The 18,105-nt window shown below is 61.9% G+C and overlaps 1 protein-coding gene across 4 annotated transcripts; it reads right to left on the bottom strand.

The window, feature by feature from the left end:
* Positions 1 to 1,907: 1,907 nt before the first annotated feature.
* Positions 1,908 to 18,096, bottom strand: CBX7 (chromobox homolog 7). Of its 4 annotated transcripts, none has more exons than XM_012720516.1 (6): positions 17,996 to 18,096; positions 16,107 to 16,150; positions 9,568 to 9,633; positions 7,260 to 7,326; positions 4,993 to 5,344; positions 1,908 to 4,714 (listed from the first exon to the last, which is right to left on the bottom strand). In XM_012720516.1, the coding sequence occupies exons 1-6, from the start codon at positions 18,062 to 18,064 to the stop codon at positions 4,521 to 4,523; spliced, it is 792 nt and encodes a 263-aa protein (XP_012575970.1). In that variant the 5' UTR covers positions 18,065 to 18,096; the 3' UTR covers positions 1,908 to 4,520. The 4 variants fall into 4 exon arrangements, with proteins under 4 accessions (XP_012575970.1, XP_012575971.1, XP_012575972.1 ...); XM_012720517.1 differs by having other exon boundaries at positions 1,908 to 4,711; XM_012720518.1 differs by having other exon boundaries at positions 1,908 to 4,675.
* Positions 18,097 to 18,105: the final 9 nt, after the last annotated feature.

The raw sequence follows: 18,105 nt of genomic DNA, 5'->3' as shown, positions 1-18,105 counted from the left end.
GAAAAACAAACCCATTAAATAGTAGATAAGGTGTAAGGGACTTCTATCTTAGTTGATCTCCACTATAGTAATATTAGTCATAGATTTTGTGCACTTATGTACCTGTTTTTTACCTTGATTGATTTTAGAATGTTGTAATCTCAAGCAAGGGTCAAAACAACCCCAAACCGTTCTTAGAAAAAAATTGATTGTAATCTCTCAGCCCAGTTCCTGTGCTGATATCATCTCCCTACTTACTCCTAATGTATAAAAATAAGCCTCTGCTGAAGACAGAGCAGGAAGATTTGCACCCAACTCCCACTCCCGTGTCTTCCTCGCTCCCGCTCTCCAATTTTTAGAATATCGCCTCGCCGACGTCGTTCCCACCTTGAGACTCTGCCCGTGACAGCCTCTCTACAACCTGACATTCGGGGCTGGTCCCTGACAATTTACATACTAGTCATGGCTGCAGCCTGGATGGAGCTCCAGAGCTGCTCAAAGCTGAGCACACAGAACAGAACAGTCCCTTAAAGAGACCACCTCCCCCATTCCTGAGACAAGGCCCAGCCCAAGCCAGCAGGCAGCCTGCAGCCTGGGTCGCATGCTGGCTCCCTTTGATCTCGTCCCCTGGACCCCAGTGCAAGGGCCGGGCGTCACCTCCCCTGACAAGACAGGTGGGGGTTCGGTTCTGCTCTGAGGTGTCCCGGCCGTTACTCTGTGTCGTGTCCAGCGACGCACGTGACTATGATGTTGCAGGCGGCTGGGCCTGCCCCCGCCCGAGTCCTCCTCCCCAGCACCTCTGGGCCCCTCCCAGACGCCCCCTTGGGGCCCAGATCCCAGCCGGCAGGTGCGCTTCGCCTTGGTCTCTCCAGGGCTTTCACCTCGGGGGTAAAAATGTTCATAGCAGTCCACAGGGCTTGACAACTGAGATGCAAAAAGGCACAAGATGATGTAAAAATAAACTATTATAATCAAACAAGATTGTAAAAAATGCGCACAACAATGTGAAAAGTGAATAAAAGGGAAAACACTTCATTTCTAACTCACCTGCTTGGCCCCTGCAAGAATTCTTTCCTGTGCCAAGGTCAAGAGCCTCGGGGTCCTCGCACCACTGGGCCCCTCCCAGACGCCCCCTGGGGCTTAGGAGGTGGGTGGGCCTGCGGGCTTCTCCTAGGGTGTCTCCAGGGCTTCCACCTTGGGGGGCCTCGCCTGGTCTCCCCCCTCTGTGGTCGATCGGCCTGTTCTGCTCCCCACTCTGTCTCTGGTGACTCCTCTCACCCCCACACCTCTGGCCTACATCCCAGTTCTGTATGCATAAGTAAATAAATCTTTTAAAAAAAATGTCTAGAGGGTTCAAAATAATCACTCATACTAGATCTATAATTGCCTTTGACATTTTATTAAGTTAATAATAAGGTTTAGGTGCTTGAAGAAAACTGACTTTCAGAGTTACATTACTGTAATAAAATCCAGTTTTGGGGAGCTGCTACCCACCCCGTAAGCCCATGTAGGGAGGCCAGGGCCTTTGTGAGCTCAGAGCAAGGCGGGCAGGGGGGGCTGGCACAGGCTTGGGAGCAGATGGGTGTGGCTGAGCACACCTTCATCAGCAAGAGGACAGCCCCAGGCGCCTCTGCACTCTCAGGCACCCTGCGGGGCCGCCCCGTGCACACGGGCGCCCGCGGGCCGTAGGGCCCCTCGCCCTGTCCCTTGAATCACAACCCAAACCAGCCCCTGCCCATTCCGTCCTCGGTAAGGGCCTTGCTTTGGGGTGACAGACACCCTTCCACCCTGCTTCTCCTCCCTTCACCCAGGTGAAGTGCCAGCATGGGCCTGGCCTGAACCTCCCCACCCTCTCCCCACGCACCTCCCCCTGGCTTGGCAATCTCCCACCTGAGTGTGCCCCTGCCTGCCCACCCTCCTCTCACCCACTGTGGCTACTGCCCGCAGCCGAGGGGGGCCGGCGACCCCCTTGCCTGCTCTCCCCTGCCTGCTCCAGCTGGTCTCCGTGCCCTCCCTGCTTTACTCTCTGGTTCAGACAGGTGTGCTGGGCTGGGCTGAACAGAACAGTAGGCCTGGTGACAGGTCTGGGTTCCAGAACCTTCGGCTGCAGACCCCTGCACGTACCACCTTAGGTTCAAGATCAGCACACTTAGGAGGAAGCAGAGAAAAGGTGCAGCAATCAGAAGCACCTCTGGGCCTCCACGGTCCCCACCTGCTCACACCCCAGCCTCTGGTTCCCACTCTTATCCCACCCACCACGCAGACTGACCCCGCTGTCCGCTGGAGGCCCAGGGACCGGGGCAGGGCGGCCACACCAGGAACAGGCAGTCCCGGAGCGAAACCCAGGCCACAGGCCAGAGGTCTTCCTGGGGGTGCGGGCGCCAGGGAACACCACGAGGCCGCCAAGAGCTTTCTTAAAATCATCTTTAATGTATTTTTAACATTTTTTGCCTCATTTGCCGATAAATCATCTAAATAAATAGATGCTATACAGTCTCTTACCAATGTCAGTACAAAAATAAACCCGCACTCTGCGCCCACGCCAGCTCTCCCGGCGCCGGGCGCAGTGCGCGGTGCTGAGCCGGGGGCCGGGGGCCGGGGGCGTGCCGGGGCCTCCCCCCCGATTCCGGCGGGCGCCTCCATCGCGCGCTGGCCCGCAGGTGCAGGCTCGGTTCTCCCCGCGCCCCTCCCGCCGCAGAAAAGTACCTACTGGCCCTTTTCAGTCTTTCTACATTCAAAACAGCTGGGGGCCGGGGCAGGAAAGGCAGGCGGCCCACTGAGGCCCCACCCCCAAGGGTACTGGCCTTCTGGGGTGTGCTGGAGGTCGAGGCCACCTTGCCCTCTGGCGCATGTGCAGGGCTGGGGGGGCCTGCGTGGCCCACGGAGCCCTGGGGCGCCGGGCAGGGAAGGGTCCTGGGGCCCACAGCCCTCCCCCAGGAAGCTGCCCGCTGAGCTCCTGGGGCTCGGCCCTCCCTGAGACGCAGGGCACCCAGGGGGCAGGAAAGGCTGAGGGAGAGGCAGAACACGCTCTGCCACCACAGACAGAAATGGAGCTGCCTTGCCCCCCAAAAAACCCCAAATCTTCACATTGCACAAACAGCTCTTTGAGAGAACCCCACACCCCTGCCTGGAAGCTGCCAACCGATCCAAAAGGCACAGGTGCAGGCAACGTCCTCCCATGTTGATGGGCCCCAACTCCCTTTCTGGGGGTCCCACAGCGGGGGGGGGGGGTGCGCTGTGGCCACCCTTCCTCTCCCTCGCCCCCCCCTCAAGACTCAACCCCTGGGCTGGCGTGACGGGGGACTGACCCCCTATGGAAGCACTGAATTGACCCTGGACAGCTGAGGACTAGAGGAAGGGGCAGACTCAGGGATCTGGGGTCTCGCCAGCAGGGCACGCTAAGCAGAAATGGGGTGTAGGCTGTCTTTGGTTCGGGAACTAGGGGAAAGGAGTCTGGGAAAGAACCCCCTGTCCTTCCTCAGGACAGCAGAGGGAGGCAGGCAGGGCTCAGCCCCCCCGAGTGACCTGCTCTGACAACGGGGAGGGGAGCCATGCCCCCAGCCTGGCCTTTTCTCCATCCATGGCTGGGGTCACTTCTCACCGCAGGGAGCCACCAGCGACAGGGCCTGACTGTGCGAACTAGGAGATGCCCCCGACCCCCCCATGCACCGCCCTCTGGCTGGCGTGTCCAAGCCCGGGCACTGCCCGCAGCCGACCAGGAAGACCAGGCAGAGGCCCCCCACGCCCCAGGGCAGCCTTCAGGGTGGGCTGGGGAGGGTGTGAGGAGGCAAGGCTGGCCCTGAGGTGGCGCTGGGGGAGCTGGAGGGGGCAGGACGGCAGCGGCTGCAGTCACCTGAGTCGGGCTGGGGCCGTGGAGTGTGGGAGGCTCCTCGCAGGCCGCCGCTGACAGCCGCCGCTGGGGGGCTGAGGCGGGTGCGTGAGCAGTGCGGCGGGTGCCTACGGCAAGCTGTGTGCGGTGAATCCCTCCCTCACCTGGTCAGAGCTGCCGGCAGGTTCGCCAGCCGCCCCGAGGGCAGAGAGGCGGGCTCTCAGCGGCAGCCGGCCCGCGGGAAGGGACAGCCAGGACCCCAGTCCTTCCTCCTGCCCCTTCTCCCGGAACCAGTCATGTTTGGTCAAAGCCAGCTCCACATCCCACTGAAAAGCTGGAGTGGAAAGTTAAAAAGGAACTCCCCCCCCAAAAAAAAAAAAGAAAAGGGAAATCAACCAGAAGCTGGGGCTGGGCGTTCCCAGGTGAGGCTTTGGGCCTTTCTCCAGAGCAGAATGGCGACAGAGGTGTCCCCGATCCCTGGAGGCGGCACCCCAACTGACAGCGAGGTGCTGGGCCTCCCCTTGCCCTCGGAAGCAGCCCCAGGCCTCTCTGTAAACATGACTGGGAGAAGGGGACAGGGTTTGGGGGTGGGGTGGGGTGGGGTCTGCCCTTTCTGTCCCACATTTTTCTAAATAAAAGAGTTACCCTCCCCATCTCGGGAAGCCCCCACCCCAAGCCCAAAAGAAATCAGTTGTAGAGTGAAAACGGTGATTCAGAACTTTCCGCTGCGGTCTCGGAAGAAGCCCTCAGCGGCCTGGGCCTCACGGAAGGTGACGGTGATGGAGTTGGCAGTGATATCGGTCACTGTCACTTCGCTGGGGGGGAGCGCGGGTGTCCAGGGAGGGGGCCCCTCAGCCAAGTCTGCTTCTGCTGCAGCCGCGGGAGAGACAGACAGACGGGACACTGCTGACGAGGTGAGAAGCGGGGGCAGATGGCAGCAGGCAGACGCCTGCCCTCCCACGTGCCCCCTCAGCGTCCCCCACCCGGTCAGGGCCTGCTCATAGCTGCCCACGGAGGCGGTCACTCTGCTGCCCTCCCCAGCTGGCCGAGAGCTCATCCCACGCAGGACACAGGAAGGCCAGCAGCGTGGGCGTCCCGTGGGCGAGCCCCGGCCTTCCGGCAGTGGGCAGGCGGCTTGCCCAGCGTGTGGGTCTCTGGGCCTGGCGGCGGCGCTGGACACTCACCTTCCTCTTCGGGGGGCTGTTCAGCAGGCTCCCACTCGCCGGCGGCCTGCAGGGTGTCCGGGGTCTGAGGCTCCTGCAGGAAGAGCTCCCGTCGATGGCTGTGACTCTCCAGGTTGGGCCCGCGGGGCGGGAACTTCTTGCGTGAGAGCCGCAGGTACTTGTGGGCCTTGCGCGGCTTGCGGGGCGGGAAGGGCAGGGCGGGCACCAAGGGGCCCTTGTCCACCAGCTCGGGTGCCCCCGCCTTGACCACCCCCTCGGGGCTCCCGCTGCCGAGCGGGCACATCAGGGAGAAGCAGAGCTTCTCCTCGCCCTTGGCCTGGTGGGAGCTCCGCAGGTCCATGCTGTACAGCCGCTGCGGGGGCAAGCCAGGGCGCGCGGGTCAGCCCTGCCCACCACCCACACCACGCCGGCCTAAGCTGCTCCCCCGCCCGGTGCCGTCGCCGCCCGCCACTGTCTTGGCCGGGGAAGCCTCCCTGCCCCAGGCGGGCTGTAAGTGGGGGTGAGGGCCCCGAGCACATTCCCTGGGCACACACGTAGGGGACGCGCAGACAAACTGGGAAAGAAACCCGGCTCTCTGGGCTGCTGCTCTCAGGACTCACGCTCGAAACACACTCTGCTGCCTGAGGCCCCAGGTCCAGACAGCCGGGGGGGCCTTCTCCTACGGCTCAGGGTTCGGAGAGCTTTAATGTGGGGATTAACTTTACTGACTTTACACTAGGCCAAGAGAGACCGTGGTGCTGAGGGTCAGGGTGTCCGCATCTCTCCGTCCCTCCCACTCCCCGCCACCAGAGGCCAAGAGCTCCGGGGGGGGCTGCAGCCACGCACAGGCTCTCTCCCCACACCCCTGCTAGGTGCCCAGGGGCGCCCGGAGCAGTTGCCATGGTGATGGGAGGAGGCAGAACAGGGAGGGCAGGAGGTACCTGAATGGGGGGGGGGACTGGTCCTGTGTGCACCCTAACAAAACCCAGTGCCCCCACTGCGCTTACAGGCCATCCCTAGGCCAGCGAGCTTTGGTCCGACCCTGTGGTGGACTCACCTGCATCCTCAGCTGACAGGGATCCTGGGAGCACCAGGAGTCAACCCAGCTGGACTCTGGGCGAGCCATGCGCCTCACCCCGGTCAGTGAGACCAAGGAAGCCACTGTACAGCCCCGAGCCCCAGGACTCCCTGCTGAGTGTCCCCATGCACTCAGCACCGGGGCCAGGCCCTGAGCCGCTTTCCTGTTACCGCCCACATCTCCTGCTCTTGGGGAAGCCAGCGGCCATCCTGGGAGGCCCCCAGCCCCCACCCCATGGCCCCGCCAGGCCCACGAGGCGCTGCTCTGGAAGTGGACCATCCGCCCTCAGGAGCGGAGCCCCAGGCCACACCACTGCCAGGACCAAACCAACACCTCAAAGGGTGGACGCTCGACACTTCAGACCCATGAGCCCATGTGCCAGGTGGTGCTGTCTGTGGGTGCTTGGCTGGGGGTCACTCAAACCTCAGCAGCAGATGACTGACGCACCTCCCCGAGGCTGCGTGTGGGAGATGTGCGGGCCTGGGAGGGCGCCGAGCACAGTGAGACATCAGGCGAGACGGGCTGCACTCCCTTGGGGCCCCGTTCTCGTGGTCAAGGGTGAGGGGCCTGTCATTCTGGCAAAGCCCCCAGGTGGCCTACTTGGTGCCTCTGTCGTGGACAGGAGGCTTGACGTGGCTCACGCCGCCCACAGGCCAGAGCCTCGGCTTTGGGCTTCGAACACCCAGTGGGTCTGGCAGGAGAGGGGCTCATGGCCCTGATCTTAGAGCAGTCAAGCTCCGGCTCACGTCATACTCCACTGCTCTTCAACGCACGCCAGTGAGGGGAGCAAAGCACCCCAAGTGTGGGGAGCATGGGATGTGGCAGGACGCTGGGCAAGGAGGCCCTGTGGGCTTCTCCCCACATTTCAGGGCACTTCGAGGCTGCGGCTCCAGAACTGTACCAGCCTGCATTTTCTGGATTCCCAAATCCCACATGACCTTAATTCTAAAGTTGATGTTTCAAAGGCTCTCAAACATAACATGTGCCTTGGGGACTCCGAGCATCAGAGACTTCAAGATTTTAAACTTTCAAAATTCTAGGGTTCCACAAGACATATTCCCACCCGCCCCAGGGCACCTCCCACCCAGGCTATCTCCCATCACTGCCCGCGAGCGCCCTGTCCACTGGGGACTCGACTAGCCAGTGCGGGGGGCGGGGCGAGGCTATGGGGGAGCACGGGCCTGTGGGGGCAACTCGGCGGCGGGGTTACCTGCAGCAGAAGCCGCTTGGGTTTCGGACCTCTCTTCCTGTACCCCGACGCTCGGTCCTTCTCCTCCCTGGGGTGCAGAGCAGATGGCAGAAGAAAAGGAAACACTGGTGACATTTAAGGGAAAATGAGATGTCTGCTCCTCCAGCCTCTGCTGTCCGTGGGGAGAGGACACCCTCCAAAGCCACCCCTATCCTGGGCTAAGGGCTCCTCCCTATTGTGCTCTTTGGGCCATAACAGTGAGGACAAGTGTCAATCTCCAGGGCTCGGTCTTCCCGCTGACAGTGCCGCTGGTCCCCGGCCACAGAGATGGGCTTGGGCAGCATTTCCCGAAGTACATGGTCCTCAGGGCACCTCGCGCCACGTGGAGCTCTCTGCCTGACACAGGGACGCCCCAAGACAGTGCTGCTCCAGCTCCTACTCAGGAGACTTGCGGAGAGACCTGCTGGCCAGGGTGCTGCCAAGGTGCCAGAGGCCCGCCAGGAACAGGCCGGGCCTCTCGGGAAAGCAGCGCTGCCCGATAGCCCCTGGGGATCACGCAAGCCTGGTGGGTGGGCGGCCCCTTCTCATCTGGGAAGGAAAGAAAACTGCCTTTGCCCAGTGGATGTCTCCCCCCGCCAGCCACTGCCCAGCCACGACGCCCTGCAGACAGAGCCGCGGGCAGGACCTGTCACTCATCCCGCAGGCACCTGAGCCGAGTCCCAAGCAGAGCGGCGGGGCCAGGGCTCGCCTGCCCCTTCCTGGTCAAGGCCTTGGTCCCGCTCAGTGCTGCCTACACTTCGGGGGCCCTCCTCTGGGGGCAGCCGTCATGCCCCAGGGACCATGGTGTTTAGGGGTGCGGAGGGCCTGCTGCAGGTCGAAAGTGGCATTTGGAAGAGCACCTGGGTGCTGTGACCAGAGGGCACCCCATTCCTGCTCCGATGTGTCTGACCCTAGGGAGAAGTGGGGGGGTCACCTCTCTTCTTTGGACCTCAGTGTCCTTGTCTGAGAAGAGCTTTCCTTCCCCCTGAACTCCGGGGGTAGCTCGAGGCTCAGGCCTCCTGTCCGTCGGCCCCGCCCAAGCCCCCGGAAGCCGCAGCCTCACGCCCCTCACCCCCCTGTGCTGCGTCACCTCCCAGCGAGCGCAGCGACTGTGTACCTGCCACTGCCTCTGTCCCTGCACTGGGACGTGAGCCAGGGAGGCTGCCTGCTGGTCCCCAGCACCGGCAAGGGAAGGAAGCCCGAGCTGAGCCCGCGCAGGCGGCACCACACACGGCTCAGTGCTTTCACCCACCCCTGCTGCCCGCGGAGCCCGGGTGAGGGCGGCACTGCTATCCCCATTTCAGGTGGGGAAACCGAGGTTCTGGGAGGGCAGGGCATCGCCCAACATCTCTGCTGGCGCGGGGCAGGGCCTGGCCCACTGGGCCCTCCCCAGTGTGGCCACTGGGTTGAGACCCACCAAGCACCGGGGACCAGAAAGTAGCCGTGGGCGCGGGGCGGGACACTGAACCATGAAGGCAAGACAGTGGCAACTCGGCCCGTGAACCAGCGGCGGGAAACCTCCTGGCGGAGAGGGGTAAGGACGCAAAGAGGGGCGGCAGAAAAACTGGGCAAGAAGCCCAGGTGAGCCAGTTCCTCCCAAGAGGCCCCGGGAGGCATCGCCGAGCTTCTGAGAACTTGAGTTTCCTCCGTCAGAGCCCCTCCTCCCGCGGGGGCCAAATAAAGTGACCCGTCCTGCACGGCGAGAGTGGGGAGCGGCGGCTGGCAGGGCTCAGTGAGGCCTGGGTTCGGCAGCAGAGGGGAACGGCCCCACGGAGGGAGCGACCACCTTTTTTGCCAAAGGCTCCCACAAGCTGTGCCCCTTACAGCCCATGGGGCGGAGCTGCCAATCATTAATCGTGGGGGTCGGGGCCCCCCCAGTCGGGCAGACACGCAAGCTGACCCGCACTGGAGTGGGACGGGCTCTGCTCAGCTGGGACCTGAGGGTGGCTCAGGGGGACAGACCAGACTCAGAAGCCGGCTTCCTGCCAGGTCATTCTCAAGCTTCATCAGACCTTCTCCTTCATGGTGACAGAGCGCCTCCCTCACGACTGGGCATCACTGAGACAGCTGCCCCTGCACCCGGGCACCTCCATAAAGCAGCTTTATGTCGCCCCCGAACAAGCCCACCTCCAGGGGAACGGGGCCGCCGTTCCAGGGCCCGCCTTACACAGAGACGGGGGCCCGGGAGGTGGTGGCAGAGCCCACACCAGCCAGCAAGAGGCCGGCCCAGCCGCAGACTCACCGGGGCGTCCCTACCAGACCCTGCACCAAGCACAGCCCAGCCCCTTACTTCTCCTCATAGGCCATGACCAGGCGGGGGTCCAGGATGTGCTCTTCTGGCTCCCACGTGCTGTACCTGGGAAGAGAAAAGCGGTCAGAGCCGGGCTGCTCTCCACCCCCACAGCCGAGCCCACGGCTCTTCACCAGACCTGTCCTGTAGACCCCTGCCTGGCCCCAGCCTTAATCCCAGGAGCAAGCTGTGGCTGCCGGCAAGGTCAGGGGCCTCCTGGTGGCTCCAGCACCAGCAGACTGAGCACGGACCATACCACCCCGTAAATGACTAGGCCCCACTCGGGAAACGGGTACAGATAGTCAGGATCAGAGGACCCCAAGCCCAGGTGCCCTAAGCTCGTTCATGAAGCACGGCTGGAGTCAGGGCACCCCCAATCCAATGAAAAGCTGAGTGTTCAGAACGCCAGTACAACACTGCACCACAGCAACAGACCAGAGCTCACTGTGGGACAGCAGGCCAAGAGGCAGGCGACTCGGTGGGCCCAGGAAGCTGGGAGACCCCACGGGCCTCAATCCATCAGCAAGACACATGCTGAGACACCCGAGTCCAGCTCCCATACCTCACCACTAAACCCACATAAACTCCCACTTCTCGCCCCCTCACAGGGAACCCATCAGGCACCCCTCTGTGCTCAGAGAACTTTCCTGTCCTCCTTTTTATTTCACCAGAAGTGTCACTTTCTGCTTAACTGTCCATGTTGAGTTCTTTCCCCAGGGAGAAGACAGAGCTCCTCGGGTCCCTGCTGCACAACTCTCACTAGGCCCCACGTTCACCTCAGAAGTGCAGGGTGCCTGGAAGAGCGCAGGCCCCGAAGTCCCAGACTCCCTCCCAGTGAGGAAAGGACGCGCAGTATGGACAGGGCTCTGGAGCCCTGTGTGGTTCAAGCCCAGCTGTGCCCTGCCATGCGCGCCTGAACAGTGTTACCATTATGGGCCTCACCTGCCTCACCTGGAAGGACTTTGCCTGATTAAACAGGCCCATGAGGCTAAGCGCACACAGCGGTGCCTGGCGGACAGGAAGTGGTCTGTGTTGGCTACCATCCGACCCGGCTCCAGGTCCAGGTCCAGCGTGGCTTCCTCTGCCCCTCCCTCCTGGGTCTGTATCAGGGCCACCGTGAGCAGGGAGCAGGTCCGAAGGGCCCTGTCCCTGGGCCTGGCACACAGCAGGACTCTCGTGACTGCATGGGCAGAGTCCTCCAGCAGAAGCCCTTGGGAGTTCCACAGGGATCTGCCCCCACTCCTGACCACGGAGCACCCTCTGCCTGCTCGGCCATCCTCCAGGTACTGCTAATATCTGCCTTGAAGCAATTCACCCTTTTTTTGTTTAGTCTTATTTTATATTTTAAAGGTTGACTTATTTTTATTTATTTATGCATACAAGAACTGGGGTGTAGGCCAGAGGTGTGTGGGGGTATGTGTAGGAGCGGGTAAGAGGATTCACCAGAGACAGAGTAGGGAACAGAACAGGTAGACGGACCGAAAGACACTGCTGAGGGGAGCAGCTGGGAGACAGGAGAGGTCTGCTGCGGCCTGTGAGCCAGCTCCCTGGCTAAACTGTAGTGGCTAGTTATCGCTTGATGGTGCTGAGACTTAACGTCTTGCACCACCAGGGAGGCCCTAATCAATTTTATTTTACAAGCAACCATTATGAATGGTTCATCAATGGAAAAACCAGTGTCATTCATCATGAACTGACTAAGTTCTAGAGACTTTGAAATGTATGTGCATCCACAGGTATGCATATAACTAGCACACAATGTCCATGAACCTGTACCTACCTACATGTGTGCACACGTATACATGCATACACACAAAACCAGACCAGTGGTCTAGGGTCCTGGCGAGGCTGTGCCCAGCTCTGCTGCGTAGCAGGGGAGCTGTTAGGGACAGAAAGTGGCCGAGTGGAACCCCGCTGGCTCCACTGACCCGCTGAGCTAAGCCCTGCCTCTAGAGCCACTCAGGACACTGTGGCACCCAACACTGGGGCACCAGCACCCAGGACAGAACCCTTCTGCGATGAAGGCCACACCAAGTGCCTGTGCCCATGCCCAGTCCCAGTGGACCTGCCAGTCTCTCCCATGAAGGCCAGACACAGCAGGAGTTCCCAGGTCCCTGGCGTTTTCCTCAACTGCCCCTTGGTGGCACTGCCATCTCTCTGCACTGCCCTCTGCCGCATCCGCCCTGGTCCTCAAGTTCAGCTGAACTCCCAGACTGCCCAGCCCCAGCCCCACACCCTGGGCCCCGGTGCTCTGGGGAATGGCGGTAGGTGCCACTGCAGACTTCTGCTCACCTAAAGAAATGCTGAAAGTGAAAATGGAATTTGTATAGTTTGGGAAACGTCCAAACTACAAGTAGCCAAAGGCTAGCAGACACTTGTGGACTCGTAAACTTAACTAGTCCAGAGAGGAAGACCAGCCTCCTCCCGTGATTGCTGTCTCTAGTGTTCTAATCCTCACCACCTGCCCGTGTTGTTGAGGAAGCTTCTGTGCTGATCCTGGCAAGTCCCTAACGTCTTCTGGACCCCAACTTCTTTAACACTCACCCTCACACACACTCACTAGGAGGTGCCAGAGCACCACCCCTGGGGACTCATCCATTGCTCAGGTCGCCTTATGGGGCAGATCCCCCCCTTTTAGAGATGAGGAAACTGACGCACAGAGGGTAAGCAATTTGCCAAGGCTGCAGGGCCAATAGTAGCAAGTCTGTGGTCGGAATTCTGGGAACGGTGCCCGCTATTTTCGGGTCCCCACGTGACCCTTATTTGGGTCTCCGCGGGCTGTGATGTTGCTGGGTCAGGATGTGAGCGTGTCCCGAGTGTCTGACCTAGCCGGGCCGGCAGATTCAGGGGACTGTTACTGGACTGGGTCAGTCGGGTGTGAAGAAAGGGCAGCGGGTCAGGACGGCGGCAGGAGGCTGGGCCCAGATCCGCGGGGGAGCGGGGGCGGGCGGTGGGTCTCCGGCTCCGGGACAGCACAACATCGGGGCCCTTCCGCAGTGGGGAGGCTGAGGCCACAAGGGCGAGCCCGCTCTGCGAAAACACCGGTGTCCACAGGCTGGGAGATGGCGGGGTGCTCCGAGGGCTGGGGCTGCCGGGGCGGGGACGGGGCGGGACGGCGCGGGACAGAGGGCGGAGGGAGCGGGCTTGGCCCCGCCCCGCGCGCACGCACGCGCTCGCACGCACAGGGGACGCGCGCGCCAATTGCCAGCCGACCAATGGCGGGCGGGGGCGGGGGCAGCGCGCGCCGGCTCCGAAGTAAACACGGCCACGTGACCGGCCGCCCCGCCCCCGAGCCCAGTAAACAGGCCGTCCAGTCCTCCTGCGCCCGGCTGCGCAGACCAGCCCCAGACCCCCGCGGTGAGCTAGGGGCGGGATCACCCGTGGGCAAGAGATGCCCTTGGGACCTTCGGATCCCTCTCCGTGAAGTGGGGTGATTAGACAGTCCCGTCTTTAGGGTAGAGTCCAGATTGGCCGCCTTAAGCCCCCCACAGGGGTGATACACAGTAAAAACAAATTCAGGTCACTTAAATCAACTTCAGAATTCTAGGGAATGCAAAAAGTGCCAGGGACTGAACCCCAGGCTCAGCTGCTGCCACTGCCTAGCTTGACCTGGAGGAGGAAGCAGACCTCCTCTGCCTCTAGTAAGGGGCAAGAGCAGCCTTTGGCAGGGCAGGTGAGGCTAGGGCCATTTCCAGTTGGGGAAAGGGAGGCGCAGAGCGGCCCAGGGCTTTGCGAAGTCGCACAGCAGGTCCACTCACAGGGTTCTCTCAGGCAGTGTGAGTCCCCTCCTGACCAACACACAAGGGACCCTTGGTCAGCTTTGGTGGGCCTAGCTGCATATCACAGGGCTAGGCCCAGCCTGGGGTCTGGCAGCTGGTAGTTGCCAGGGACCTAGCACTGTCACCTGGGCAAGGATTCCCTGCTGAAGGTTTGTCTCTCCATCTGTGAAATGGGCCCGGGCCTGATCACAAGAGGGGCAGACATCTCGCTAACCAGGTTATTGCTGCACTCACTGACAGCCTCCTGACTAAAGCTCCAAAGAGGCTCTCCTCCCTAAAAGACAGGGCTGTGTTCTGAAGTGGGAGAGGCAGGGGGAAAAAGCATTGCCAGAGGGGTAAGAGCAATCTCCGGCCAGCCGCAGTGAGGGTGGGGGATCTGGGGGCTGAGCACACCTGTAGATGAGGACTTATTCTTCTTCCCTGCATCAAGCCCCTCCCTGTGCCACTTGATCCATCCCAGCTTACTCTAGATCGCTCCTCTGCCCCATCTGCTGGGAAGGAAGGACGGTCATTTGTTTTCAGGGACAGAAAATAGGCAAAACATGTGAAGGTTTATAGGGCCTGCCATGAAGCATGCATTTAAATCACCATTTCTGTTACCAAGATAAATCTCCCTGGCCAGGCTGGGCAGAAGAATCTGCTCTCCTCCCCACGGAGGCTGGCACCGCCCTAGCCATGGCTCCCCAGCCTGGAGGGTGCCACATGGTACTCAAGCCACTCCACCCTGTTGCTCCGCCTCTTCTACTGGCAAGACCCCAGGGAGGGAGGCTGAAGAGCAGTGGATTCCTAAGAAGTCTTGGCTTTCTGCTTCTCCCAGACTCTCCCCTCCTTTCCCTCCAAGTGAAGCGGGATGATTAAGTCTCACAACTGCCTCATCTGGGTGGGGGACAGTGGCTGGCTTGAAGTGGGCGCCATACTGCACCACCTTGGCAGTTGTGTTCTTGCAGTGACCTCCCATTCTGGGCCTCCGTTTCCCATTGGAAACATGGGAGCACCCAGATAAATAAGCCTAAGGCTACTTGTGAGAAATGGCATCCCCCAGCCCTCTCCAGACTTAGAGGCAGAGCTAGGGCCAGAAACACTAGTTGCCGAGCAGGCGCCAGGCCCTCACAGCCGTCACAACATCGCCATGGAGGACTTGTTATTCCAATTGGGAGGTGAGGCAACAGGGGCACCCCCCTGTTGGGGACCTGCCAGACGGCTTACAGTCACCCATTGGGCAACTAGCCCAGGGCCAAAGGGTGGCAGAGCCAGAGGTGCTCCAGATCATCTGGTCAAACAGGGTTCCTAGAACCCAGAGCACAGGTCCCTCCCCCTGACCGATGGGCATAAAGGTGATTAGTCAAGTGGGAGAAGGAGCTTTTCATTGGTAAGTACATCTAGAGAAGCAAATCTTTCTGAGGATGGCATCCACAGAGAAGACGACAGCCAGGGCTGCCTGGAGGGCGGCAGGCTGATGACCACACTCCAACATGGGTGCCAGCGCTCCCGCTGCCCTCCCTGGGCAGCCTCCTTTCCTAGCTCTCCTCCTCTCACTGCTCCCTCATGGGGACAGGAGGTCTCCTCTCATCTGCCCTGGAAGGTGGGGCTCCTCCTGCAGCCCAGGTGCTTGGGAAACAGCGACAGGAAGGAAAGTGTATTAGCTGCCCGGCAGCACCACCACTAGTTAGTGGGATGCTCATGGGTCGCCCTGTACATGTGCCCAAGGCCTCTCACTCCACGGGGCGAGGGGGCCTGGCTCTCGAACCCATTGGCATGGAGGGAGGCTGAGGCAGCACAGGCTCCCATCCTCACTGCTGCCTCTCCACCAGGCCCCCAAAGGTGCTGCCGGATCTGATACTAAATTGACCCCAACACCAGCCCAGGAGGAGTTTCAGCCCCGTATAGACAGCAGTGGCCTAGGCAGAGGGGGTTTCCAGAAGCCAGTCTCTAGAAGGCAGGGCAGGGGGTGGGACACCCACAGGCCAATAGAGAGGCCCCACGACTTGCTCATTCCCTCCCTCCCCACAACTCCCTACCTCCCCACAACTCCCTACCTCCCCACAACTCCCTACAGAGGCACTGGGTGGGCAGGAAGGTTCCCGATTGGGTCCTGCAGAGGAGGTGGAGCCACTGGGAGAGAGCCTGGACCCAGCTCCCTGCCTCCCCCACTTGGAAATGGAGGAGGCACAGGAGGTACCTGAAACCGGGGAGGCAGAATTCAAGCCCCCACTCTGTCTCTACCTGCCCTGTGACCCAAGGCAAGCTGCTTACCTTCTCTGCACCTGTTTCCTCATCTTTAGTGATGAGGACTGCACCTGCCTCCCAAGGTAGCCTGGGAACCTGCTCCTCAGAGTGCTGTCCCAGGCAAGGTGGCCCCTGTGGCATCAGGACTCGGGCTCCGGGTCCCATGCCAGTCCCACAAGCCCAAACCTGTACTGTACTTGCTGCGGCTTGGGGGCCCCCTCCTCCTGGCCAGCAGCTATCTGTGGACCAAGATGTTGGGTCTTCACCTTCCAGGTGCCAAGACAAGCCAGGAATTGGTGAGGGAAGGCGCCAAGCAAAAGACAGAGCTCAACACCCAGGGTCAGGTGAGGAGAGAAGTTGGGCCCCACCTCCACCCTCATGAGCTCTGAGCCACTCAGCTGGCAAGCCAGAAACTGAGGCTCAAAGGATAATGTAATGGAGGTGCACTGACCAACGGTTAGAGCAGCTAGAGCTAACACCTGGGCAGGAGAGAGGGCAAGCGGCAGGGCAGACAGACACACAAACAAGCCTTACTTGGGGGGCCATCCTTTCCATTTCACCAGATATTCGACTTTGCCCTGGGAAGAGAAACGCAGAAAGTGAGATACAGGTGCCCTGAAGGCCTGACAGGACCATGTGGCCCACCCCCTCTGCAGACAGGCTTTCCTACATATTCAGGGACACCCCCAACCCCATCAGATCTGCCCACACCTTGGCGGCTGCACACCCCTCCAGACCCAACCCCTAGAATGCTGAAATGCGCCCGGCCCCAAACACCTCTGGGACTCCTTAGCAGAAGCAAGGTGCACAGGGGGAAGGACAAGACCCAGAGGCCCACTGCTCCCTGAGGGATCCCTCATGGCCCTAACCCCACCAGCCCCATCCCTGGAAGGCGCTGCTCTGGCCCTGAGGCCAAAAGCCACTGGCTTCAGGGCTCTCAACTCCAGAGGCCAGGGCAGGACCCCAGAGAAGACTGCCCAAGTCACCTTCTGAAAGGGTGGTCCTGCCTCTCCAGCTCCCCCCTCTTCACAGCTGACAAGGGCATCCAGTGAACCCCCTCCTGAGGTTGAAGTCCTGCCACACCCCGACTTTGAGACCAAATCGGTCACCTCAAAGAGGTGCTCCCTGGCCGCCTGCGCCCTCCCACCCGCAGCTCTCCACATGCCTCCATTAGGAGGGAGCCCTATTTATTTCTCTGCCAGAAGGCCAGCCCACGAGGGAAGGCCGTGTCAGGACGGGGACGGGACGGGGACGAAATAGCGTCTCAACAAACACATCGGGGCGAGTGGCTGACGCCAGCTCCCTCCACCCCGCACTACCCCCACCCCAGAAGGGGCTAATTACTGCCGGCTTAAGCTACCCAGCAAGGAAAGTACTGGGCTTTGTGAACCAAATTAACATCCAGGAAATCCTGGGGCAGGAGCGGGGGAGGAGGGGCGGCCCCACCTGGAGGCCGGCGCTCGAGCCGGGGGCGTCGGGAGAGGCGAAAGGCCCGCCGTGCCCTCGCCTGGGCCCGGGACGCCAGCACCGACTTTTCCCTCTCAAAGATGCGCTGGCAGCCAACGAACTTGAGCCCCGGCTCGCCCTCCGTCGCTGTGTGACCTTGACCCGGTCGCCGCCCCCGCGCGGCTCTGGGGTTCGGTCCCCGTCGAATGGGCGGAGGTGACCTCGAGCCCCTCTCCCGGGAAGGGGCGGCCGGAGGGCAGATAAGCAGGATGGCGGCGGAAGCGCGGACGGGGCCTCCCCGAGCCCGCCATCCCCACGCCGGCCGGGCCGAGCCCCGCAGAACCCACGCCCCCTGAGATTGTAGGGTGCGCTCCGAGGGCGCGGGCGACGGGGAGGAGCCTCGTGGGCGCCCCGCGACGGGGGCGGCTTCGCCGAGCCCGCGGGGCGGGGCTGGAAGTTGGGGTGGAGAAGACTGAGGGGTGTGCATGGGAAGAGGGAAGAAAGTCGGCGGTGAGGGTACGGCGGGGACCAGGAAGGTCTGAACCCCGCGTGGAGACTCGGGAGGCGCCGGGAGGCCGGCGCAGAGCTCCGCCCCCAACCTCAAGGACTTGGTACCCAGAGCCCAGGGTCCCGCGTTCGAGACCCAGCTCCGCCGCGAGCGCACGCGGCAAGCCGTTCCCCCACTTGGGCCTCGGTCACCACAGATTCGGGGTGAGGGGAGGGGTAGGGCTGGCGCCCAGTTTCCCTGGGTGCGATCCAGCGCCCCCGCCTCCCGGGGCGACAACTTTAATTCTACTCGCCCGAAGAGGTGGGGAGGGAAACTGAGGCACGGGACGGGCGAGACGAGCCCTGCCGCGCGAGGCGCCCTGGGCCCCCCGCCCCACTTTCCCCTCGCCCCCGGCTTGGAGGGGATGGATGGTGCGGGAGACTGGAGGGGACCCCAGAGGGTCCCGGGAGCCGCCCCCGGGCCGCCTCACCTTCCGCACGCGCTTCTTCCGGATGCTCTCCACGGCGAACACCTGCTCGCCGATGGCTGACAGCTCCATGCGGGGCGGCGGGCGAGCGGGCCCGGGGCCGAGCCGGGCCG

Source organism: Condylura cristata, unplaced genomic scaffold, assembly GCF_000260355.1.
Source record: "Condylura cristata isolate star-nosed mole 26May11 unplaced genomic scaffold, ConCri1.0 scaffold00004, whole genome shotgun sequence".
In the NCBI taxonomy this organism is placed as follows: domain Eukaryota; kingdom Metazoa; phylum Chordata; class Mammalia; order Eulipotyphla; family Talpidae; genus Condylura; species Condylura cristata.
The sequence above is the reverse complement of the archived record's forward strand: the minus strand, read 5'-3'. Positions and strand labels throughout refer to the sequence as shown.